At 32.9% G+C, this 24,072-nt stretch overlaps 1 protein-coding gene across 3 annotated transcripts in view; it reads left to right on the forward strand.

The window, feature by feature from the left end:
- CNTN5 (contactin 5) overlaps nt 1–24,072 on the forward strand; it is a 1,351,205-nt gene that overhangs the window by 565,107 nt on the left and 762,026 nt on the right. For all 3 annotated transcript variants that reach the window (XM_053203841.1, XM_053203840.1, XM_053203839.1), the window contains exon 4: nt 5,337–5,465. In XM_053203841.1, coding sequence (XP_053059816.1) covers nt 5,411–5,465 — 55 coding nt within the window. In that variant the 5' untranslated portion in view covers nt 5,337–5,410. The remainder of the gene's footprint in view (nt 1–5,336; nt 5,466–24,072) is intronic.

A 24,072-nucleotide genomic window follows, 5' to 3' on the forward strand; every position in this document is an offset into this window, starting at 1 on the left:
CATAGGATAATGTCTAGCACATATTATAAGTGGTAGTGGTTGCCATGATTAATTTCTTCTTATGTTACTTTGTGCCAAATAATGTATTTACCAGAGATTTCAGTTTATTCAATAATTACTATTCAAAAATAGCAATTGTATAGCTACTAAAACCAAACCTGTTCTGTTCTATATGAGGAGTCTACAAAGATACACAAGACAAAACTACTGCTTTTATGGATATCACATCCCACTAGGAGAAAAAGATAATTAAAAATAATATAAACAAATAGCATAAACTCAGGCACTGATAAATGCAAAGAATAAAAATAAGGCAGGGACAATGCATGGAAAACCAGTGACAGGGATAACAGGAAGAAGGTTGGGAAGGGACTTCTTATTTAAGAAGAAGAATTAAGAAAAGCCTGAAGAGCAGGGTCTTCAGGGTTTAAGGTTATCTGTTTGGGAAGAACTGATGATGGAGGGGACCTGGCAAAGGAAACAATGAGTGCTAGGCATATCTGAGAAGCAGCAAGAAAATCAGTGTGGTGGGAATAGAGTCTAGAGTGCTGGAAGATGAAGTCAGAAAGTTAGGCAGGGACTAGACTATATATCATTTTGCAGACTATATAAGGAATTTAGATTTTAAGAATGAACCAGTGAAACAGGGAAATGATATAGCCTGATTTATGTTTTAAAATGTAATTATGTTTTAAAATAGATTGTAAGGGGTCAAACAGTAGGAAATAATTTCTAGAGAACTGGAAAGAGAGATCAACAGGCAATAATAGAAATCTTTCTTTATATACACTCACATATGAATATCAGTCATAAGGCAGTTTAATATATGCATTAAAAAAACTAACTTCTATTCCAATGCCAGCAATTATCCTTTAATCAATTTTATACAACAAATGTTAGTATTTCTTTTTTTTTTACATTTTTTTAAATGTTTTTATTTCACTTTTGAGAGAGAGACAGAGTGTGAGTGGGGGAAGGGCAGAGAGAAAGGGAGACACAGAATCTGAAGCAGGCTCCAGGCTCTGAGCTGCTAGCACAGAGCTCGACACGGGGCTTGAACTCACAAACTGGGAGAGCATGACCTGAGCAGAAGTCAGATGCTTAACGACTGAGCCACTCAGGCACCACCATGCAACATATGTTAGCATTTCTACTTAAAATTCAACTTAAGATGTGATGCCTTTAAGTAATTATCTATACGATCAACTGTGCAATGCATTTATTATTTATGATTTATAACTTAATACAAAGATCTAATTTTACTTCAATTGCAAATATATGCAATATTCAAGTAAAAATTTGCAAACTAATATGATTTCATTTCACATATTTTTCTTTAACTATCACAGGTGATAATAGTGACTAGTACTAATTGTTACTATCACTAACAGTGATAGTATTTTAAACATTGAAATAAGTTCTTTTAAAAAGTGAGGTTTTTAATGCGTTTTTAATTAATGTGATAATATTCTAAACATTGAAATAAGTTCTCTTAAAATGTGAGGTTTTTAAAAAAATGTATCCAATTAGTAGTTTCCCAATTAGAATTTATTACTTTTCCAATATTTTGATGAACAACACTCTATTCTACAGCTGCCAGTCTCCATTAGGGCATTTCTAAAAATACATCCTGATGTTCTTTAGTAAAATTTATTAACTGATTATAACTTAATCTGGCTTGTAATAGGGACTTAATATACTGTAATCCATAAAATAATGTAGTTTTATATTATTTTATTAATCTGATACAAGCATTTTATTCAAGTCATGAAAATAATTGTGTTTTCAAGAAAAGCATATAAAAAAGTTTACAAAACTAAAAGACAACAGAATGGAGAAGATATTTGCAAATGACATATCTGATAAATGGTTAGTATCCAAAATATATAAAGAACGTATAGAACTCAACACACACAAAGCAAATAATCATATTAAAAATGGGCTGAAAACATGAATGGATTTTCTCCAAAGAAGACACAGATGGCCAACAGACACATGAAAAGATGCTCAACGACACTCATCATCAAAGAAATACAAATCAAACTACAATGAGATGTCACCTTACACCTGTCAGAATAGCTAAAATCAACCACGCAAGAAACAGCAAGTCTTGGCAAGGACATGGGAAAAAGGAACGCTCTTGCACTGTTGGTGGGAATGCAAACTGGTGCAGCCACTGTGGAAGACAGTATGGAGATTCCTTAAAAAGTTAAAAATAGAACTACCATATGATGCAGTAATCACAGTACTGGGTATTTACCCATAGAATATGAAATACTAATTGGTAAGGATGTATGCAACACCATGTTTATCACGGTATTACTACAATAGCCAAATTATGGAAGCAGCCCAAGTATCTATAAATATATGAAGAGAGACAGAAGTGATATTTATATACAATGTGGCATCATTCAGCCATACAAAAGATGAAATCTTGCCATTTTCTACAACATGGATTGAGCTAGAGAGTATAGTGCTAAGTGAAACAAGTCAGTCCAGAAAAAGCAGATACTATATGATTTCACTCATATATGGAATTTAAGAAACAAATGAACAAAGGAAGAAAGAGTGAAAAGCCAATAAATAGACTATTAACTATAGAGAACAAACTGATGGGTACTAGAGAGGAAGTGAGGGTGGATAGGTGAAATAGGTGATAAGGATTAAAGAGTACACTTACCATGATGAGCTCCGAGTAAGGTACACTACATTGCACACCTAAACTAATGTCACTGTATGTTAACTGTAGTGGAATTAAAATAAAAACAATAAAGAAAAGGAAAAAAAACATTTTCTTAGTATCTATGTTATTAAGGAATGTTGGGATTTTTTCTTTGTTTACCTTAAAAAAAAAGTTTATATATTTCAGAACCTAAAGATGATTTCTCTTACTTTTTATTTGAAAAAAAATAAAGAGAGAGAGAGAGAGAGAATAAAAAAAAAAGAAGGAAAGCAAAACAAATGTCTTTAGATGTCTTAAAAGAATTATTTTTAAAGATCTATGATTTTTTTGTGTTTTAGCCTCATTAAACAAGCATTGATGCTTGAAAATGAACACACACACACACACACACACACACACACAATTTTTATTTGAAGAAATCTTAACATGAAATGGTTTCTTTTAGTAATAAAATCCAGTGTACTATTATTGAGAATAGAAAAAATGTACCTGGAATATATATATGTATATATACATATATATATGCATATATACATATATATATATATATATATGCGTATATATGGGATATATACGCATATATATGGGATGTATACATATTATTCCATAATGGCATGTTGAAAACATGAGTACTCATCCTCAATTCCTAAATGTCGTCTTATCAGAAATTGCTTCTGTGAACCCCTACTAAAGTAGCCCCTTCTATCCCCTCATTGTCCCTTGATGTGTTAATTACATCATAGTATGGATCACTCTCTGATACTGATTTATTTATTCATGTGCTCATTGTTAGTCTCCCTGCATTATCCCATTCATTCATTTTTAAGATCAATGTGTTCTTGAAATTTTACTGAAGAACCATCTGTTGTATTTACAACTTCTGCCAATTATATGAATAAATCCCTTTTTTGATAGCTCTATATTAATAATATACTTACAGTATCTTGCTTATTTGGCTCATAGCCTGTGATTAACATCCATGCATATGTGTGCATATGTGTAGGTGTGTGCCCTTGTGTGTCTTTGACATTCACAGCTTACAGCATTTAAGTGCTCCGAAAGCATTTGCATTTGTTGATGAAGAATGTTTAACATAATAGCACACTGTAAATATACAGGGGAAATACCAGTTTGAGAGACAGGGACTGAGCAGAAGCTCATTAAAACAAGTGAAATAAAACTACATTAATATCTCAGAAATAATCTGAGAAAGGCCCATTTCAACACAGATTGAAAATTAACTGATTCAAATGTGCAGTTCTCATAAATCATAATTGTAGTTCTAGCAACTTTAAGTCTCTCTAATGTTTGTGTGTCAAGTGCTAATTTTCTCCTTTTCCTTTCTGGCAAAAAACCAAAACAGTATAAAAATAATAAAAGTGTTTTAAAATGTAAAAAATTGTGATAAGGTCATTTGTGGTGCTTCAAATTGTCTTTGTTTCTGATGAAAAAAATGAAAAGTATTTTTTTAAGTAGATGACTATAATCAACTATTATTAGGTATTATTAACTTTCTTCTCCACTCATGATATCTAACCATGTAATTCAAATAGAGTATCAAAAATTAGATTTGAACATACAAATGAAATGGGACTAACATTAATCAGGTAAAGGATTCACTAACAGATTTCCCTGTTTGGACATGACTATATCAAATTATTACCTAACTAAAGAGGGGAAATACTTGTCTAATTTTTAAGATGTTTTCTAAAAGATAGAGATAACTTGAACAGTTAAGTCTCTAGGAAGGAAGCAGTTTACAAGAAGAAATTGCTATTTAAAAATTATTATTACATTACAATTATTTTAATTTAATCACATTGGGCTAAGAAGGACACCATTAACTGACACCTGAAAATTCAAAAGTTACTTGTCTATTATAGGAATTTCTAATGTACAATTGTCAAGTTCTTGCAGGAAGTTTCATGGTAGAATTTTATGGATTTTTTTAAATCTTAATCATATCTTTCAGTACAAATAATAGAACCGAAGGATATTAATGTGCTACACTCGTCATCTTATCAAAATCCCATTAGACAAAAAATGTTAAATATTCACAAAAAAATTTCCTTTAGATTCTGACTAGTAAAAGACGCTGAGAGAAATATCTCTTCAAAGGAGGGAACTATAACACAGTGCAGATAATCACAGGAGTTATAAACAAAGGCAGTTGACATTAATAATTAAGTAAAAAATTTTCCTGTGGAGATTTAGATGAGCTACAGGCAGAATGTGTGAAATCACTTGGCTAACTGATCATTAGTTATGTTCTAGACTAGAGGAATATATATTAATATAACTGTTTTTTCTACCCAATTTTTCTATTCCAATAATTTGTCTAATGTACTAAATAAAGCTATTATACATTCCCTGTGAGGAAAAATCATCCCCATTAGAACCTGATGTTTTTATTATCTGTAGAGGAGTATTCAATATAAATAAATGTGTTAAGGAAAGTTTATCACTTCTCTGAATTTTTTGTATTGTGCATTATTAATTTTAATGGAGATTTTATTATTGTCAATACAAATATATATTAACCTGACCTTTGCAATAAAAGGTGTTTGTCATTTTACTCTCAGATTTTTGGGTTGGTTTGTGTTTGTCTACCTTTTTTTTGTTAGTTTTTTAAAATTGTTATTTATTTCAACAGGGCATTCTTTAATGAAGAAACATCACAGCTGCTAAACACAGTAGGTGGGACACAGGATATCCTAGTAACCAAGGATGGCTTCCTCTTGGAAACTAATTCTGTTTCTATCAGTAGCCGGGTATCTTTCAGGTAAGAATCCTGCTGTATGTACCAAATAATAAAAATATATTAAAGTCTTCATTACAAAATATCCTCAGGTATTCATTTAAATTTATATCAGAATTCATACTTTTCAACAAAAGAAAGAGAAAACAATTCTTAAACCTTTGTTAGCATTGCAAGAAGTCATGTACAATTCAATATAATAAGGTAGTTAGAAAAATACTATATAAATGTTAATAAAATTAGTATCCATCCCACCTCACTGACTTTCATTTGCAATCTAAAACATTATTAGCCTTTAGAAGATTTGTTTATATATATATATATATACATATATATATATATATATACATATATATATATACATATATACATATATATATAATTTATAACAAGGAATTGTAAAAATGTCTCCTTATAATGCTAAATTTCATGACATAAAGACAGAATCATCCTGGATTTATTACACACACACACACACACACACACACACACACACACAGTCATTTAAAGCTATCTATAGCGCGCTGAATTTTTTTGGTTGCCTCAGTGTCTCTCACTTTGTTTTGATCAATCTTATTGTTCTATATCTTAGACCTAAAGTGATATCTTTTATTCTACAAAAGTAGTTTATATTCTTTGGATTAATAGTATCATACTGCTAAAAATTAATTATGTCACAGTTTTTAAGTGTTTAGAAATTAAATTGTAGTGAGGATTTAAATGTTTATACACATAACATTTATAGCTTGATTCAATTGAACTTGGTGGCTATATTGTGCTATTAAGTGTTATCAGTATAACTGATATATCAACAGTATATTAACTATGTATAATGGATGAGTCCTCTTTCAAAACCAAAGAGGTAGACCTCCACTTAATTTATGGTAATAAAGTTTGAAGTTCAAAAGAATGTTTTTATATACAAAGATAAGTTTATTATTTCAGTTATAAATGTCTGTTTTATGTTTAAATGTATCTGAATGCTTTGGGAAGATATATAAAAGCCTCTTCTTTGTTGGAATACTAGTAATTAACGGCAAAAACAACAAAACAATAGTTTATTATTATTATGTGTTGAACACCACTGCTTACAGAAAAAAGTGATTTAAGAAGAGACAGAAAAGGTGGGATTAACCCTGTATAAAATGGTGGTAGAGACACTGTGAAAACATGAAAAGGAGCATTAAGAGTTAAATGAAAACCCAGGCTCATCAATATTATCATTACTTTAAAAAGAAGTAAAGAGCATTCAGTATTTTATTCTATTTTAGGTACTTTCTGTGCAGTATTAGCATCTTCCCTGCTGATCCAGTTTATTTCTCTTTTATTGTCTCAATGTCATCTCTTCTGGAACTAACTAACTTAAGGGAATAGAGATAGTCTTGCAAGATGAAAGAAAGGAAGCACAGTTAAGTTTGAATTTTAAATAAACAATAAATGTTTTAGTTCTACTATGTTCCATGAAGTATTTTATTTTATCCAAAATTAAATTTAACTGGAGTCTAGTGTTTTTATTTCTTAATTTGACAATGATGATTGGTGGAAGGAGAATGGTAGTTTGTAATATCACTCAAAAGTTTTTTTTTTTTCTTCTACTGGCACAACATAATCCAAATAAACCATAACTTCAAATGAGGTATTCTACTCTGGTTGTGGAAACATGAAAATACTCAGTCTGACATGGAGTCCACAATTGCTAGATTTCCAGATCATAGGGTGATCAAGGTGTTGCTTTTTCCATAGAGTAGAATAAAACATTGAAAAATATGAGTAACAAGGATGAGTCTGGAGGTAAGTTACTATTCAGATATTACAGACAACGCCAAAAAAAGTTGAAAACAAAGGACTCATCATTTTTACATGAGATTCAATTTTTAATTATCTGCATTTAATGTAAAACATCTATGTGTATTACTTTTTAAAACAGACTAAATTCTTCTATACTGCATATATCTGCTTAAAAATTGATTAGATACTTTAAGGATCAGTTATCAAGGATAATTACATTCAAAAACTTTCTCTCACCTTTACATTATTTTAACAAATTATTTTAACAAATTATTATTTTGCTTTTGTTACTGTGTAATACATTCAATATTTTAGTCACTATTTTATTATTTGGTATTTTATTCTTTAGTTTTTCTCTGGATATTGCTTTTATTTGTTTTTGAATACCACATTAAATGACCTATTGGCATAGTAACTTGATTATTATTATAGAAAAGGAAGGTATAATTACCTTCTATTATCAGCTATGGGTGATAAACACATTTTATATTATTGCTGTATTTGAACCAGCAAACTGATGGAAGAAATAAGAGAAGTCCAAGACTGTATTCTCTCTTTGCTTTATTTATTAATTTTTTAATGGATAGATAATCTTGGGTGTGTTTCATTGAGAAATATAGAACTCTTATACCACCCTATATTTAAAAACTGACTATTGAAAGCAATGGAAGATTTATGACTTGTATAGGGTCTACAGTCATATTTAAAAAGGATTGATAATTAAAACAACAGTGAGATACCACCACACATATCAAAATGGTTAAGATCCAGGGAGACACAAGAAGTAAAAGCAATATCAATTGTTGGTGAGGATACAGGAAACAGTAAATTTATTCATTGCTGGTAGAAAAACAAAATGGTCCAACTACCTTGGAAGACAATGTAGCTGTGTTTACAAAGCTAAATAGTCTTACCATATAATCAAACAATTGGACTCCTAGGCATGTCCCTAACTGGTTTTAAAATGTATGCTTGTACAAAATACCTGCACAAAAAGAGTTTACAGGAGTCTTATTAATAATAATAAAAAATGTGAAACAACTAAGATGCCCTTCAATAAGTGAATGGATAAACAAACTGTACATTTCATATAATGTAATACTATTCAGTGATAAAAATAAATGATCAAGCCTTGCAAACACATGGATGAATCTTATATGTATATTGCTAACTGAAAGAAGCCAGTCTGAACAGGCTAGATTTTGCATGATATCATTTATAAGACCTTTTTAGTAAGGGAAAACTATAGAGATTGTACAGATTACTGATTGGCAGAAGTTGGGACAGAGAAATGACTAAATGAGTGAATGAAGCATAAGGTACTTTTTAGGGTGATGAAACTGCTCTATATGATATTGTAATGGTGGACAAATATCATTGTATATTTATCGAAACCAATAGAACTATATGGCAGAACATTAAGGTATACAAAATTGAAAACAATAATTTAAGCGGTTAGAGGATCCCAGGATTTAAAGGCAGAAAGTGACAAACTAACTATGCTACAAATGTATGAAGTAACTTCACTTAGGGGAGTAGGAGACAGAGGTACTGATCTAAGTAACTATGGAAATGAATCTTTAAGACTAAAGCAAAAACAAAGCAAAACAAAACAAAAAAAACCTGTATTTTGGTAATATACTGTAGTTAACAATATCATTATTAGCAGTTCAAAAAACACTATACATGGAATTGAACAATTAAGTCAATGGAAGGTGGATGGTGGAATCCAGGTTCCTCACTGTTGGAGTGAGAGGTTGCAGATAAGCAAGAGAAGGATGGAATGATTTACATGGTAATGGATTAGATTGAAGACGTCAGTTGGAACCATGTTTAGCTTCATGTAGATACAGATGGTTATGTATAAAAAGTATTTATGAATATGTATGTATACATAGTTAGGTATATACACATATGCCTTGTTTTGACATCTGAGAAGGCCTAAAAGCAAAGTACCATAATAGAAACCAACACACAAAGTATCAAGATCTTCATTTCTAATACTTTTCTCCAATTGAAAAGATCAGTATTATTTGCAGAAGGACTAACTCTAGGACTGTGGCAGGAAATGTACTTGACCAGCCTAGACTATCTTGTAGTACCAGAAAGTAAGGAAGTGCTAAAACAAACAAAGCAGCAAACAAAAACACAATGAGGAAGGTAGGTCAAAAGGACAATGGGAACCAACTGAAAGAGTTCCCAGTGGCCCAAATTGGAAAAAAAAAATTTGAGCAAGAATAAAAAGAAGCATGAATTATAACCCAAAGAATAAAATAATTACCCATAAGTCCATATTGATGTAATAAGTAATTAATCAAAAGAATAGACAAATTCACCATGTAGGTTGAACATCAAATAGTTTATAAAATACTTTTTTACTCAAGGAAGTGGAATATAACTCCTCCTTCCTTGAAATGTGGGCTGTCCACAGTAACTTGTTTCCAAAGAGTACAGAGTTGGAAAGTGGGGATAAAATAAAGTAACTTGATAGTGAAGGAAAGTGATAAACCTTCTTCAACCCAGCGATGATCAAGGTCAGCATCAGCAGAGATAGCATTTACCCTTGATATGATGTGATGAGAATGGCACCTAACCTCCGTGATTTTCCTCACTAAAACCTATATTCCCAGTCTAATCATAAGAAAAATATGAGACAAATCCCAAATGAAAGACATTTGATGAAATGTCTGGCCATACTCCTCAAAAATTTGAAGGTCATCAAAAACTAGGAATATTGGAGAAACTGTCAAAGGAAGAGGAAACTAAGGAGACACAAAAACTAAATGTAATGTGTGACTCTGGATAGGATCCTGCAATAGAAAAACATTATATAAAAACTGAAAGAATCTGAGTAAGTATATACTTTATGTAAAAAGTAGTGGCGACATCAATCTTACAATAGTGAGTTAAGAAATGGTTAGGAGAGTAGGACAATTAGACAAATACTGTAAATTTTGTTTTCTGAAAAGTTGAGCTGAAGAAAAGAAAGAGAAAGAATGGAAGATAACTTTGAAAATATAGAAATTCAAAAGTGTATGTGTCTGGACATTTGCAGATGTGTGTTTTAAGCATGGAGAAACTACTGTTTAAAGAAATTCAATTCACAGAACATAATACACATGTTAATTGTCTATTGCACTGGTTAGTTGTTACTGCATAGTAAACCACCCTCAAGTTTAGTAATAAACAAACAAACAAGCAAGCAAAAAAAACATATTATTTCTCACAATTCGAGTGTGAGGCTGGTGGTTCTTCTGGTTTTGGCAGGGTGAGCTGATCTTTGCAATTCCCGTGAAGTTTGAAAGGGTAGAATTGGATAGAGTATTTAGCCTTACACTGATGGTAATTGGCTCCTGTTAGCAAAGGCAATGGGAATGGATTGATCATGTCTCTGATTTTCTAGTAGTCTAGCCCAAGTTATTAAACAGTTACTCAGCTAGGTGAAGCAATAAAAGGGATATGCCCCAATTTGTAAATACTTTTCAAGCCTCTGTGTCATTTGGCTAATGTCTAATGTCTCATGTCTCATTCACCATGGCAAATCACATAGGCCAAGACAAGATTTAAGGGGCAGAAAAGTAGATTCCATCTCTTGAAGACAGTAGTTTGCAAAAGCACACTGTAAAAATATGCAAGGCAGTATTATTAACTATAAGCAGTATGCTACACAGTAGATCTCTAGGACTTACACATTGCGTAAGTGAAACATTGTACCCTTTGAATAATACCTTCTTGTTCCTTCCTCTGACCGAGCTCCTTGGCACCCACCATTCTACTCTCTGCCTTTATGAGTTTGACTACTTTAGATTATTTATAGATTCTTTATATAAGAGGCATACTTAAAAATTTGTCAAGAGGGTAAATCTTAAGTGTTCTTACACAACATAAAATAAAATAAAATAATAAAATAAAATAAAATAAAATAAATAATAATAAAATAAAAAGGGCAGGAAAAAACAATTGGAGATGATGGATATGTTTGTGGCATAGATTGTGGTGATAGTTTCACAGATGTATACTTATTCCAAACTCATCAAGTTGTATACATTAAATATGTACAGCCTATTGTATATCAATCATACCTCAACAAAGTGGCTTAAATAAAGTGTGCATACAGTAATAAGAAATACCCATGTGCACTTTTGAACTCTACTACATATTTATTTATATCTGTAAGTATTTTATATGCAAATAATAATTTTGTTTTAGTTAACAATAAAGAAGATGCAAGATTTCTTTGTATCTTTACTTCAGATACAGTGACATTGAGAGCACTGTGACCTAACTTCAAGCTGAGCTTTTTTTTTTTTAAAGAGTTTCTTTATTTATTTTGAGAGAGAGAGAGGGAGACAGAGAGGCAGAGAGAGAGAGAGAGACAGAGACAGAGAAAGAATCCCAAGCAGGCTATACGCTGTCAGCAAAGGAAATTCAATTCTCAGAGTTACCCTGAATTTCTTCCTACCTAAGTACATCTAGTTACTTTCTCCTGAATTACTTTCAGATGCTTCTGATGTAAGCTGTACTGCTTTAAAAACAACCCCCCAAACACATTTTCTTCTCCATTTTCACCTCATTCTGCTTCGTTGGGTTAAATTCATTTTATTGGACAGGTGACAGTTTGTTCCTTCTGCCAAGAAGATGATATACTACTGAACAGAGAATGCCTGTCATTGATAAGCTTATACAAATACTCTCCTTCTTCTTGGCAGCAGTGGGGTAAATAGCACAGAACTTTGTCACTGACAGCCAGTGCTTCCGAAGAACTATAAAAGAAAATGAAAAGAGAAGTGCTACACAAAACAAGCCCTGATAGTATTAAGTCTGACTGGCCTGCTGCAGTTGAGAAAGAGAAATGGATTATGGCTCCTCTGTGATCATTTTGAAATTATATATGTGCACATTGTATTGGTCCCCCAGGAAGTCATGATGATAATAGAGGCTACCTCAGTGCAAAAAAACAAGTTGACTCTTATCAGCTGTGCACTGGTGATATTAGACATGTAATTAATCAGAAGACAATTTAATTTCTTCTTGTCAGTGGAGGTGGGGGCAGACGGAGAAGTGTACATGAATTTAGTTTTATTTATTTTTATCTTAAAGGCAAAGAAAAGTTTAAAGGTAACTATACTTGTCAACAAATTCTAGAGTGATATAAAAAGGAAACCATCACCTGAAGAGAGCCAGATTCAACATCCCAGAGAAATGAGAGTAAATATGTTTTCTCAGTGTTTTGGAAAACAAAGACAAAATTAACTGATTTATTAGGTCATCTAAATGTTGTTTCTCTTATACTAAAAAAATATTTAAAATATTTTCCACTGACTGTTGGCTAAGGAATAAGCAAAACATATCAAAGTGTTTTATAATCAAGAAAGTGCCATGAAAGTTATCTCATGCTTTTTCAACTGGACTGACTCACTGAGGTTATCATTTCCAATAATGATAAATCTTTGCTGATAAAAAATTAATCATGCACATTAGTTTTTTTTGTTATTATAAAATAATTCTCATAAAATCCATACTTTATCAAGTGTCCACAAGAACTTGTTAACAAATGTTCACAATATCATTTGTTAAGCAAGGATAAATTTCTATTATAGTAATAAAACAACAAAATATATCTGTTTATGGTGAAGATTATTTTATTGCTTATCATGAACTTCTGAGGAGCTGCTCCTATGTAGTAATTTGAATAGTTTGTCAGCAAGAAAACAGCTAATTTTTCTACATCTCATTAATTCAATACAGGTCTATTCTGCCTATAAAATGTAGAGACAGTTACATTCTGGAGAACCCAAACAAGCTGGCCACAGCTGACATGCAGAGAGATACAGGAAAAAAGTCTTGTTTTACTTGAATTTAAGTACAATTTATAGGCTTATCAGGACCCAAATATTTAAAATATATCATGTGTAAAATAAATCCTATTTTGTAAGAATAGAGAGGATTAAGTTTATTTTAGCTCTTCTGGAAAATGTTACTTTGCTAAAAATCAGTCAAGCCAACTACATATTTCTTGAAACTGTCGGTTTCTATATTTGGTGATTTTTATTTGATTCAGGTATCAACCACAATATTTTTTTCTAGCAGTTAAAAAAATGCTTTCCATTCTGATTCTCATTGTAGCTTTAAGACAGAAATTTGACAGGGAACTTAGTTATCTTATGATGTGTTTATAATGGTGTTACAATGCTTACAGGATGACCTTACCCTCCCTGTGGATTTAGACTGTGGTGGAACCATCTAAATGGCCCAGATCAGGGATAAATACAGTTTTAACTGATGATCTTTCCTTTCTTAGTACTTGAATATTTTGCAGTTATAATTTTTAGATGCTTACATAAAAAATACAGGACCATCTGCTCTATAAAAACAGAGGCAATGTGTGCTTTGTTTGAGGTTTCTTATACAAGACTTAAGACAATAATTTCTATAAAGATAGGTATATATATATTAACATTTATTCAGTTTTGAGAGACAGAGCATTAGCAGGGGAGGGACAGAGAGAGGGAGACACAGAATCTGAAGCAGGCTCCAGGGGCTCTGAGCTGTCAGTACACAGCCTCATGTGGAGCTCAAACTCATGAACCATGAGATTATGATCTGAGCCAAAGTCAGACACTAATAACTGCACCATCCAGGTGCCCCAATAGGTATTTACTTTTAAATAAATGAAAAGAAATTATTACTTGTTTGATTATTTTCTTCTATGAAGAGAGGCATAATCTGTGTTTTTGATTATAACAATTTCTGGTCAGAAAACATCCATAAAGACTAATTTTGGATTTTCTAATCAGATCATTGAAACATCTTTTAATACCGTGAACTAAACTGAGGATTTTTTTTTTTTTTTTGGCATCCTTGAAGTTCTGGGTTAAAGAACTTAGGTTAATTCAGGAGATTGTGAAAGTAGCAATTAAAAATGAAAAAGAAAGAGATGAGCGAGAGAGAGAGAGAGAGAGAGAGAGAGAGGAAAAAAAGAAAGCTAAAAAAGTAAGATCTTTGAATCACTAATGTCCTTGATCAGGTCTCTGAAGTATCATGCCACATATTTTCACTCAGCATGTATGTCTGGCAGATTTTGTTTCAAGACTTTCTAAAGGTCTCTAAGAGAACACCATATATGCCTGTCTACTTGCTCTTCTGTAATAATTCAGAGAGATGCACTAGCTGATAATGCCTGTGCTAGCCTAGAGCTATTTTTGTTTAATGCCTAAACTAAACAAGAACTATTTCAACCTGGCCCCTGGTTCCATAATCCTGAAGGAATGGGTTGATTTTTGTTTGTTTGGTTGATGGTTTGTTTAAGGGATTCAGTAGAACCCAAGATGGAATATTTGTTTCATTTATAAGTCTATCTCCATAAAGATATCATAGCTGTGGCTAAAAAGTTGCAAGTGGGTATGGCATAAGTAATTTGTCAAAGATGTTTTGTAATAGAGATGGGTATTACAGAGCTAAAAGGAATTTAGACAAAAATATTCTCATTCCTGGTCCTAGTGGCCTAATAAATTTCAAGTATCTTTTAGCTCAAATCATTTGCTATCTGCTAATTTAACAAATATTAATTTAGTGCTTATTATATATTTTGCTAGTAACTAAGAATACAACAGTGAATAAAACAGATTCTGCATCTTTGAGGAACTCACAGTCTAGGAAAAAAAGAGACAATTTAGTAAGAAAAAATAGAACAAGGTCTGCACAGATAATTCCCACAAATAAATTAAGTAAAGAGATAGTAAGTGATGTATATGGTGATGGGGTTCCAAGATGTTTCTTTGCATAAGATGGCAAAAATATCACGCTGAATAGGTCTCTAAGGAAAGATCTAATGAGTATACAAAGGCAAGCCATGTAAATTCCTGAAAGTGTCAGTGGCAGAGGAAGGCAAATGTCAAAACCCTCAGGAGGAACACTTGCTGTGATTGAGGAAGTACCAATATAGAAAAAGATGGAAGAATCTGTATGGATAAAGAGAATGTATGACAAGAAGAGTCATAAGGAGTGAAATTAATAGATAGGCAATGACCAGATCATGTTTTAAGTAGAGATGTAACTTGATAACCTGTTAAAAGATCATGCTAGATGCTTTATGAAGAATAGATTATAGAGTTTAGGCAAGAATGTAATCAGGTTGCTATGTCAAAAGTCTGCAAGAGACAAGATGGCAACAGGTATCAATAGCTAATTATTGATTTGATTGTGAGTCAGCACTGGTATGTGCTTACCAAAAACAAAAACAAAACCCTAATATTATCTTCAGCTGTATTAACAATGTCAAGAACAAACAAGAGGTTACTTTGCATCTATCATGCTAACAATGATTGTGATTATTATGTTCAGTTCCGGGCTCAATCATACAATGGAAACATAGATAAACAACAATGCATTTAATGGAGGGAAAGCAAAATGATGAGGAAAAACTTGAAACCATATTATTATGGAAATGATCAAAGGAACTTAAGGAATGAGAACTAAATTAAATATTAGAGCTGATGTTTAAGGAAGTATTGATAGAAGATTCAGGGGAGACCTTCTTCTTGCAAGGTCTTCCCTGAATCAATTAATTGTTGCTTTTTATAAGCCAATGAGTAAAGTTTTCAGGGAACTCCAATATACAAATGTCTTAGGGGGTCAGGCAAAAAGAGTTTTTGTAGTTGAACTCTGGGCATACATTCTGCTCATATGTAATAGAGTGATTTGACCTGCCTCTCTTAACTCCAGATTAACAGTAGTGACTTTCAATTGCAGACTGTCTTTATTTGTAACATTAAGATGTGGCCTTTGTGTATTGTCTAATAACAAGCAAATATAATTGTTCATGGAATAAAACAAGATATAAAGACTTTGAAAAAATAACCTTTTTTTCTTAACTATCATATAGAAATATCATTTTCAGTGTCCTGATCTCTTAGTGAGATACAAAAGCATATTATTTCCCATAGCAAAAAAGTATTATCATATGGCAAATAGGCAGGAATCCTGGCTCAAAAGTCAGAATTCCTAAGCTTAATACTACATAAAACTGTTATCTTTAAATAGTTGAAAGTTTGACATATATAAGTAGCTTAGACTTATTCTAAAATATCCAAAGGGACAAATCAGTCAAAATACAGAAAAGTGAGAGGTAGAATTAATTTTAGAAAAAGATCATTCTAAGAAGTCAGAGTTGCTCAGTGGGAGTATTAACTCTATCTCAAGAAAGTCTGTCTGTTCTCTATAGAATTCAAGCATGAACTAAATGACCATTATGTGAAGATAATATTAGCATCAAAGAGCTTGATCAATCAGATGATATAAATGTTTTTCCAATTCTTAGATCTATGATTCTGTAAGTTAGACTTTAAGAAATAGTTATGCATTTTCTATTTTATTTTTATCATATTTTAATAACAAAAGATGTTTAATAATAGAGGATTACTAAATAAGAGAAAGTTATAAATAAGTTATAAATAAGTGAATAGTTATAGGTGGAAGAGCTGAAAATGGAAAGAATGGGTGAGAGGTTAAAAACAATATATAGATACATATAGTGGAGTTGACACTTATTTGATAAAAAGGATAAGAGAGGAGAGAGTAAAACAAGCATGTGAGAGAAGAGTAGAGCCATCAGTAGAAATAGAGACAAAAAAATAGATCAGTTTGAAATTAAAGATGACAAAATATGATGGAATATTGAATTTAAGAAACAAACGGTTGTTATCATCAAATGTAATCCAATGGATTAGGGAGAAAAATTAATACACTGGAACCTTTTTTTCATTATTGAGCATAAATTGGCAAGAACCTAATATGCTTTGGATTCCATCAAAAGAAATTTATTGTTTAAAGTAATAAAATAGATGATCAGTTCTATAATCATATAAAATTGCCTTTTCATGAATTCAGATAATTCCTTTCTGCGAATTTATTCTATCTGATCAGAGCATTGTTTTAAGTATAACTATACTAATATAATTTTAAGTATAACTATCCTAATAAGCTTCCAGAAATGATTCCTTTCAGAAAGAAAACTAGCATATTTGGGGGAAACTAGCATAGAAATTGGAGGGCTATATACTAAATTCAACTTTGCAACAGATTTTGGGACTGTGGATAAGTTATCATCTCCTCTGTAACACAGTGGCTTAGACTATATTATTTTAAATTTTCTTCCATATTCTAACAGTTTTCCAATTGTCTAAGAACTTTTACTAAAGCCTTAAAGTTGAGAACAATAAATACTAAATATCCTCATATCTGAAGCAATGATACTACACATGTCCATGTGTTATTTACTAAAAAATGTCAATGTATGTTAACTCTACTGGAATTTAAATTAAATTAAATTTTAAAAATGTTGAATATGGTCCAGCGTAAATAATTGAATAATTAGGAATTCAAAGAAAGTCAAGAGAATTATAAATAAATAAATAAATAATAAATAAATAAATAGTACATACATTCATACATACATACATACATAAGTCAGTCAGTCAGTCATCAAACTATATAAAGCTCATGGAAGCAAACTGAGCTTTTATTTCCCAACCCTCAGGGGAAAGTGAAGTCATGAGGTAGATAAGAGTTATCCTTGATGGCCAAATGAGATTACAAGATCATAGAGAATACACTAAATCCCAGCATTTGTAAGAGCAAAGGTTCATATGGGAACAGAATTTAATCCTGAAGAAGTAGCCAGGCTTGAGCCATCTTGATGGATTCTAGCCAAAGCTACTTAACAGAAGGAAATAAGCCCAAGGGGGAAAAAAGGAGGGTAGACTCCTAAGGGCTAGAACTGGGAGAGGAATATAACATGATCTATCAATCAGAGGGTAGAAACTGGGTAGCATGATGGATTATAAGGAGCCTCCAAATAACCACCATGTGTTATCCACTAGAGAATCAACATTTGAGCTAGTCTGCTATGCAGATAGTCTTGCCAAATTACAACATTGCCAGTCAACTAGGTCTACTAAGACTTTTGGCCTTTATCTTTCCAGCAGCACCTACAAGATTCATCAAGAATAGGAAGAGGAGAAAAGAAATGCCCCTTTTCTCCTACCACAGGTTTCCTAGCATAGTATAAACCCAATCTAAGGAAAAGAAGAATGACTGATAGAAGTTTTGGTCTTGGCAGGGCTGGATATGTATTACTATCCTAAAAAGTAATCACAGTTACCAAAAAAAAAAAAAAAAAAATACATTGTTCTAATAACTTGAAGTGTACAGAAAGCTGGAGGCCTACTGAGAATGTCATCTAGGACAGGAGAAGGGAAATCTGGCAGGAGATATTTAAAGGTAGTAATTGGAGAAAAATAAAACTTTTCAGTGTCTATCATTAACTTACTACATATGCTTGGATGACCTCTCCTTATTGACATATAAATCTCCTGGTAGCCTTTTGTTGGTGTTTTTCTTTTAATGAAAATGTATTGAATGCCCCTCTGAGTCAGGAACTGTACTGTACTAGATGGGGTGAATAAACGAGACAGAAACGCAAGCCCACACAGTCTTCATTCACAGAAATGATAGCTATTTGGACTGATTAACAAATCTTGAGCTACATCGATGGAGAAAAAATTCCCAGGAGTCTCTATTGTATATAACATACCTTACATTAATCTTAGTTTCAACAGAGAAATTTTCTTGGACTCTCTTCTAGCACATTTATTAAGTAATTCATGCCAGAACTTCAAAGAAAAGACAAGGATTAAGTGGATGGTGAGGTATTGACTGTGTTTGAATAAGAAAAGAAAAGAGGATTAAAATAGAAATACACTGGCATATTGCACAGACAGTTCTAGCTCTGCCTGCTTATATTTTTAACATTACAAAGATTCTTGCTCAGTTCCCCTCCCTTTCTGTCAAGCACTCATCTTCCATAACTGCATGCTCTAAATGGACTCTTCACATTTAGGAAAATAAATTGAGAGTATACAACTTGTGTATCTGCAAATGATTAATCTTAATTTTGGAGAAAGCATGGAATCCAGAAAAAGAATAGATCTTTGTAATGGATTAATGTGCAGAAGTTATGATATGTATGTTTCTACTAACCATTTTGCTGTACCTTATGTCAATATAGTAGTTTCTTACAGATATTTTGATTTTCACTTAATAAAATGTGAGTGGCAGATAACACAGAACACAGAAAAATCTTCTCTCAATGTGATAAGTAAAATAAAACAAAATAGCCCATGAAAAGATCACATGATAATTACTATAGACATATATATTCAAAACAAGTTTGGGCAGTCCATCAATTGTACCTTCTAAAATATTTAAAGATGGAGATTAGGGGAAAGATGTAGATTAGGGGAAAGAAAGAGGACCCTAAGCTCACGTCATTTGATGGATGCAACTAAATAACCCATCAGCATAAATAACCCAGAAAATGAGCAGAAGACAGGCAGAAAAACACACAACTAAAGGTAGAGAAGAGGCCTTACAGCAGAAGGTGGGAAAGGTGAAGACACCATTTGGGGTGAAACAGATCATGGCTGTCCATAGTCGGGAAAAAGCTGGAGGTGCAAAAAAGGGTAAGAAACTGACTGTCACACCAGGGGCTCCTACACAGGGAAAACAAATCCAGATAATATTTGACTTGAAAGTGAGAGGGGCCAAATTTCATGAGCACTTACAACAAGTGGAATTTAAAGTCTGGAATTTTAAAAATCAGCGGGCTCAGCTCTGGGAGACCAAGGAAGGCATTAGGAAGTGGAGTCCCTGCCCTTAAAGAGACAGCACAGCAAACAGCCTGTGCAGATACAGCATAAAACCAGCAGTTTGAAAAACGCCTGGAACATACAGAAATGAGAGTTATTTGCTCATCTCAGAGCTTGTCCCAGAGAGGCATGGATCACAGGGAGACCCCTTTAGGAACACAGGGGTTGGTAGGCACCATTTCTCTCCCCCAACCCTCACCCCAGCATAAAAAAGGAGCTACCTGAAAGAAATAGCATTGTTCTGACACTTCCTACCTAACTTACTTACACCAAGTGCCTGCACCCCCTCACTTCAGCAGTTCTGCCCTTTCCAGTCATACTTGCCTCAGTTTCCTTGCTACAAGAGCCCTTTCCACAAAAGATGGGCACAAACTCCCTCCAACAATGCATCTCCTAACCCGCATCTTTTAAGGTCTCTGTTGTGGCAGCAGCAATAGTGGCGGTGGCGGCAATTCTCATTTCACAAATAGACCAGCATGCACCTTGTTAAAACATGCCCCATCCCTATGGGGCACCAACACTGCCCACAATAGGCAAAGAGAGACTCAGCAGCTAACCAGCCAAAAGGTAAAAGCATCCAGGACACAACAACAAAGTGCACCCAACACACATAGGAGACACTCACAGAAGTGCTGGGACCTAGGAAACAGGGGACACTGCACTGCACGGTGCTACAGGACCACTTCTTCATAAAGCCATTACCTCCAAGAACAGGAAACATAGTTAACTTGCCTAACACACAGAAACAGATGCAGAGAGTTAGAAAAAATGGGGAGAGAGAGGAATAAATCCCAAATGAAAGAACAGGATAAAACCACAGGAAAAGACCTAAGCAAAAGGGAGATAAGAAATATGCCTGATATAGAATTTAAAATAATAATCATAAAGATCCTAACCAGTTTTGAGAAAAAAGTGAAAAACATCAGTGAGAACCTTAAAATGAGATAAAAATAACCAACCAGAAATGGAAAAGACAATAAATGAAATTAAAAATACACTTGATGGAATAAATAGCAGGTTAGAAGAAGCAGAGCGATGAATTAATGACCTGGAAGACAGAGTACTGGAAATTAAACAAGCTGAGCAAATGAGAGAAAAAAAAAAATAATTGCAAAACAAGAATAGACTTAGGGAACTAAGTGACTCTAGCAAATGTAATGAACATTTATTTGCATTATCGGGACTCCAAAAGAAGACAGAAGAAAGGAAGCAGAACATTTATCTTAAGAAATAATAGCTGATAACTTCCCTTATCTGGGGAAGGAAAGAGATATCCAGATCCAGGAGTCACAGAGATTCCCTAACAAACTCAACCTAAGGAGGTCCATGCTAAGACACATAGTAATTAAAATGACACAAAGTAGTGATACAGATAAATAAATAAATAAATACATACATACATACATACATACATACATAAATACATAAATAAATAAATACATAAATAAATAAAAGCAAGAGAAAAGAAAGAAGTTACATAAAGGAAACTCCATAAAACTATCAACAGGTTTTTCAGTGCAAACTGCAGACCAGAAGGGAATGGCATGATGTATTCAAAGTGCTAAAATGGAAAAATCTGCAGCCAAGAATACTGTACCCAGAAAGCCTATAATTCAGAATAGGAGAGATAAAGAGTTTCCCAGACAAAAACTAAAGGAGTTCATGGGGCACCTGGGTGGCTCAGTCGGTTGAACATCCAACTTTGGCTCAGGTCATGATCTCGTGGTCTGTGAGTTTGAGCCCCGTGTCGGGCTCTGTGCTGACAGCTCAGAGCCTGGAGCCTGCTTCCGCTTCTGTCTCCCTCTCTCTCTGCCCCTCCCCTGCTCATGCTCTGTCTCTCTCTCTCTGTCAAAAATAAACATTAAAAAAAAAAGAGTTCATTACCAACAAAACAGCTCTACAAGAAGCAAACCATAAGAGACTTTGAACTAGAGAACAAACTGAGGGTTTAAGGAAGGGAGGTGAGCATTGGATGGACTAAATGAGTGATGGATATTAAGGAACACATTTGTTATGTTCAGCATTGGTGGTATATGAGAGTGCTGGATCATTGCATTCTACTCCTGAAAGCAATATTACACTATATGTTAACCAACTAGAATTTAAATAAAATTTTTAAAGAGAAAAAAATACAGCCCTACAAGAAATATAAAAAGACCCTCTTTGAATGGAAAGGAAAAAACCATAAATGAGAGTATGAAAGCTAAGTATGTTTGCAAAAATAAGTCACAGGACTTATAAAATTTTAAAAAAATGTATTTTTGGCACCATACACCTAAAACCTGGGGGAAAGATGAGTTTCAAACTTAAGTGACTATCAATTTAATATAGACTGCCATATGCAGAAGATGTTATATACAGCACAAATGGTAACCACAAGTCAAAAACCACTAATAGATATGCAGATCATAAAGAGAAGGGTATCCAAATATATCACTAAAGAAAACAAGAAAACCATGAAAAAGCAAGAGAAGAAAAGATGAGAGAAAAACTACAAACACAAGCACAAAACAAGTAACAACATGACAATAAACACATATCTATCAATAATTACTTTGAATGCAAATGGACTAAATGCTCCAATCAAAGAATATAAGATGACAGAAGGATGAAAACAAAACAAGACCCATTTATATCCTGCCTACAAGAGACTCATTTCAGACCTAAAGAAATATGCAGATCGACAGTGAGGGCATGGAGAAATATTTATCATGCAAATGAATTTCAAAAGAAAGCCAGGGTAGCAGTGCTTATATCAAATAAACTAGACTTTGAAACAAAGACTGCAACAAGAGACAAAGAAGGACACTATATAATAATAAAAGAGACTATCCAACAAGAAGAAATAACACTTGTATTATGCACCTAACATGAAGGCAGCCAAATACATAAAACAGTTAATAACAAACATAAAGGAATTAATCAGTAGTAATACAATAATAGTGGGGGCCTTAAAACTGCACTTACATCAATGGGTGGATCTTCCAAAAGAAAATCAACATGGAAACAGTGGCTTTGAATGACACAGTAGATTACATAGATTTAACAGATATAGTCAGAATATTCCATCCTAGAACAGCAAAATACACATTCTTTTTAAGTTCTTATGGAACATCCTCCAGAATAGATCACATATTAAGTCACAAAACAAGTCTAAACAAATTCAAAAAGATTGAAGTCATATCATGCATCTTTCCTGACCACAATGCTATGAAACTAGAAGTTAACCACAAGAAAAAATCTGGAAAGGACACAAATACATGGAGGTTAAATAACATGTTACTAAACAATCAATGGGCCAAGTAAGAAATCAAAGAAGAATTCAAAAAGCACATGGAAACAAATGAAAATGAAACCAAAATTGTGTGAAGTCTTTGGGATGCAGCAAAAGCAGTTCTAAAAGGGAAGAACATAGCAATATAGGCCTACATCAAGAAGAAAGAAAAATTCCAAATAAAAAACCTAAACTTATACCTAAAGGAGCTAGAAAAAGAAAAAAAAAAAAACAAATCCACAAAACAACAGAAAGAAAGAAATACTAAAGATTAGAGCAGAAATAAACCAAATAGAAACTAAAACAAACACAGAAAACAAAACACTAGAACAAATCAATGAAACCAAGAGCTGTTTCTTATAAAATATCAACAAAATTGATAAACCTTTAGTCAGACTCGCAAAGAGAGAGAGAGAGAGAGAGAGAGAGAGAGAGAATGGGGGGAGAGGGAGAGAGTAGACTCAAACAAAATCACATATGAGAGAGGAGAAATAACTACTGACCCCACAGAAATGTAAACAAATGTATGACAGCACTATGAAAAATCATATACCATTTAATTGGACAACCTAGAAGAGTTAATAAATTCCCAGAAACATATGACCCACCAAAACTGAAGCAGGAAAAAATAGAATACTTGAACAGACCAATTACCAGCAATGAAATTCAATCAGTAATCAAAAACCTCTCAACAAACAGAAATCCAGGACCAGACAGCTTCACATATTAATTCTAAAAAGCATTTAAACAAGAGGTAATACCTATTCTTCTCAAGCTTTTCCAAAAAACAAAAGAATAGAACAGGAAGGAAAACTTCCAAAATCATTCTATGTGGCCAGAATTACCCTAATACCAAACCCAG

Source organism: Acinonyx jubatus, chromosome D1, assembly GCF_027475565.1.
Source record: "Acinonyx jubatus isolate Ajub_Pintada_27869175 chromosome D1, VMU_Ajub_asm_v1.0, whole genome shotgun sequence".
In the NCBI taxonomy this organism is placed as follows: Eukaryota; Metazoa; Chordata; class Mammalia; order Carnivora; family Felidae; genus Acinonyx; species Acinonyx jubatus.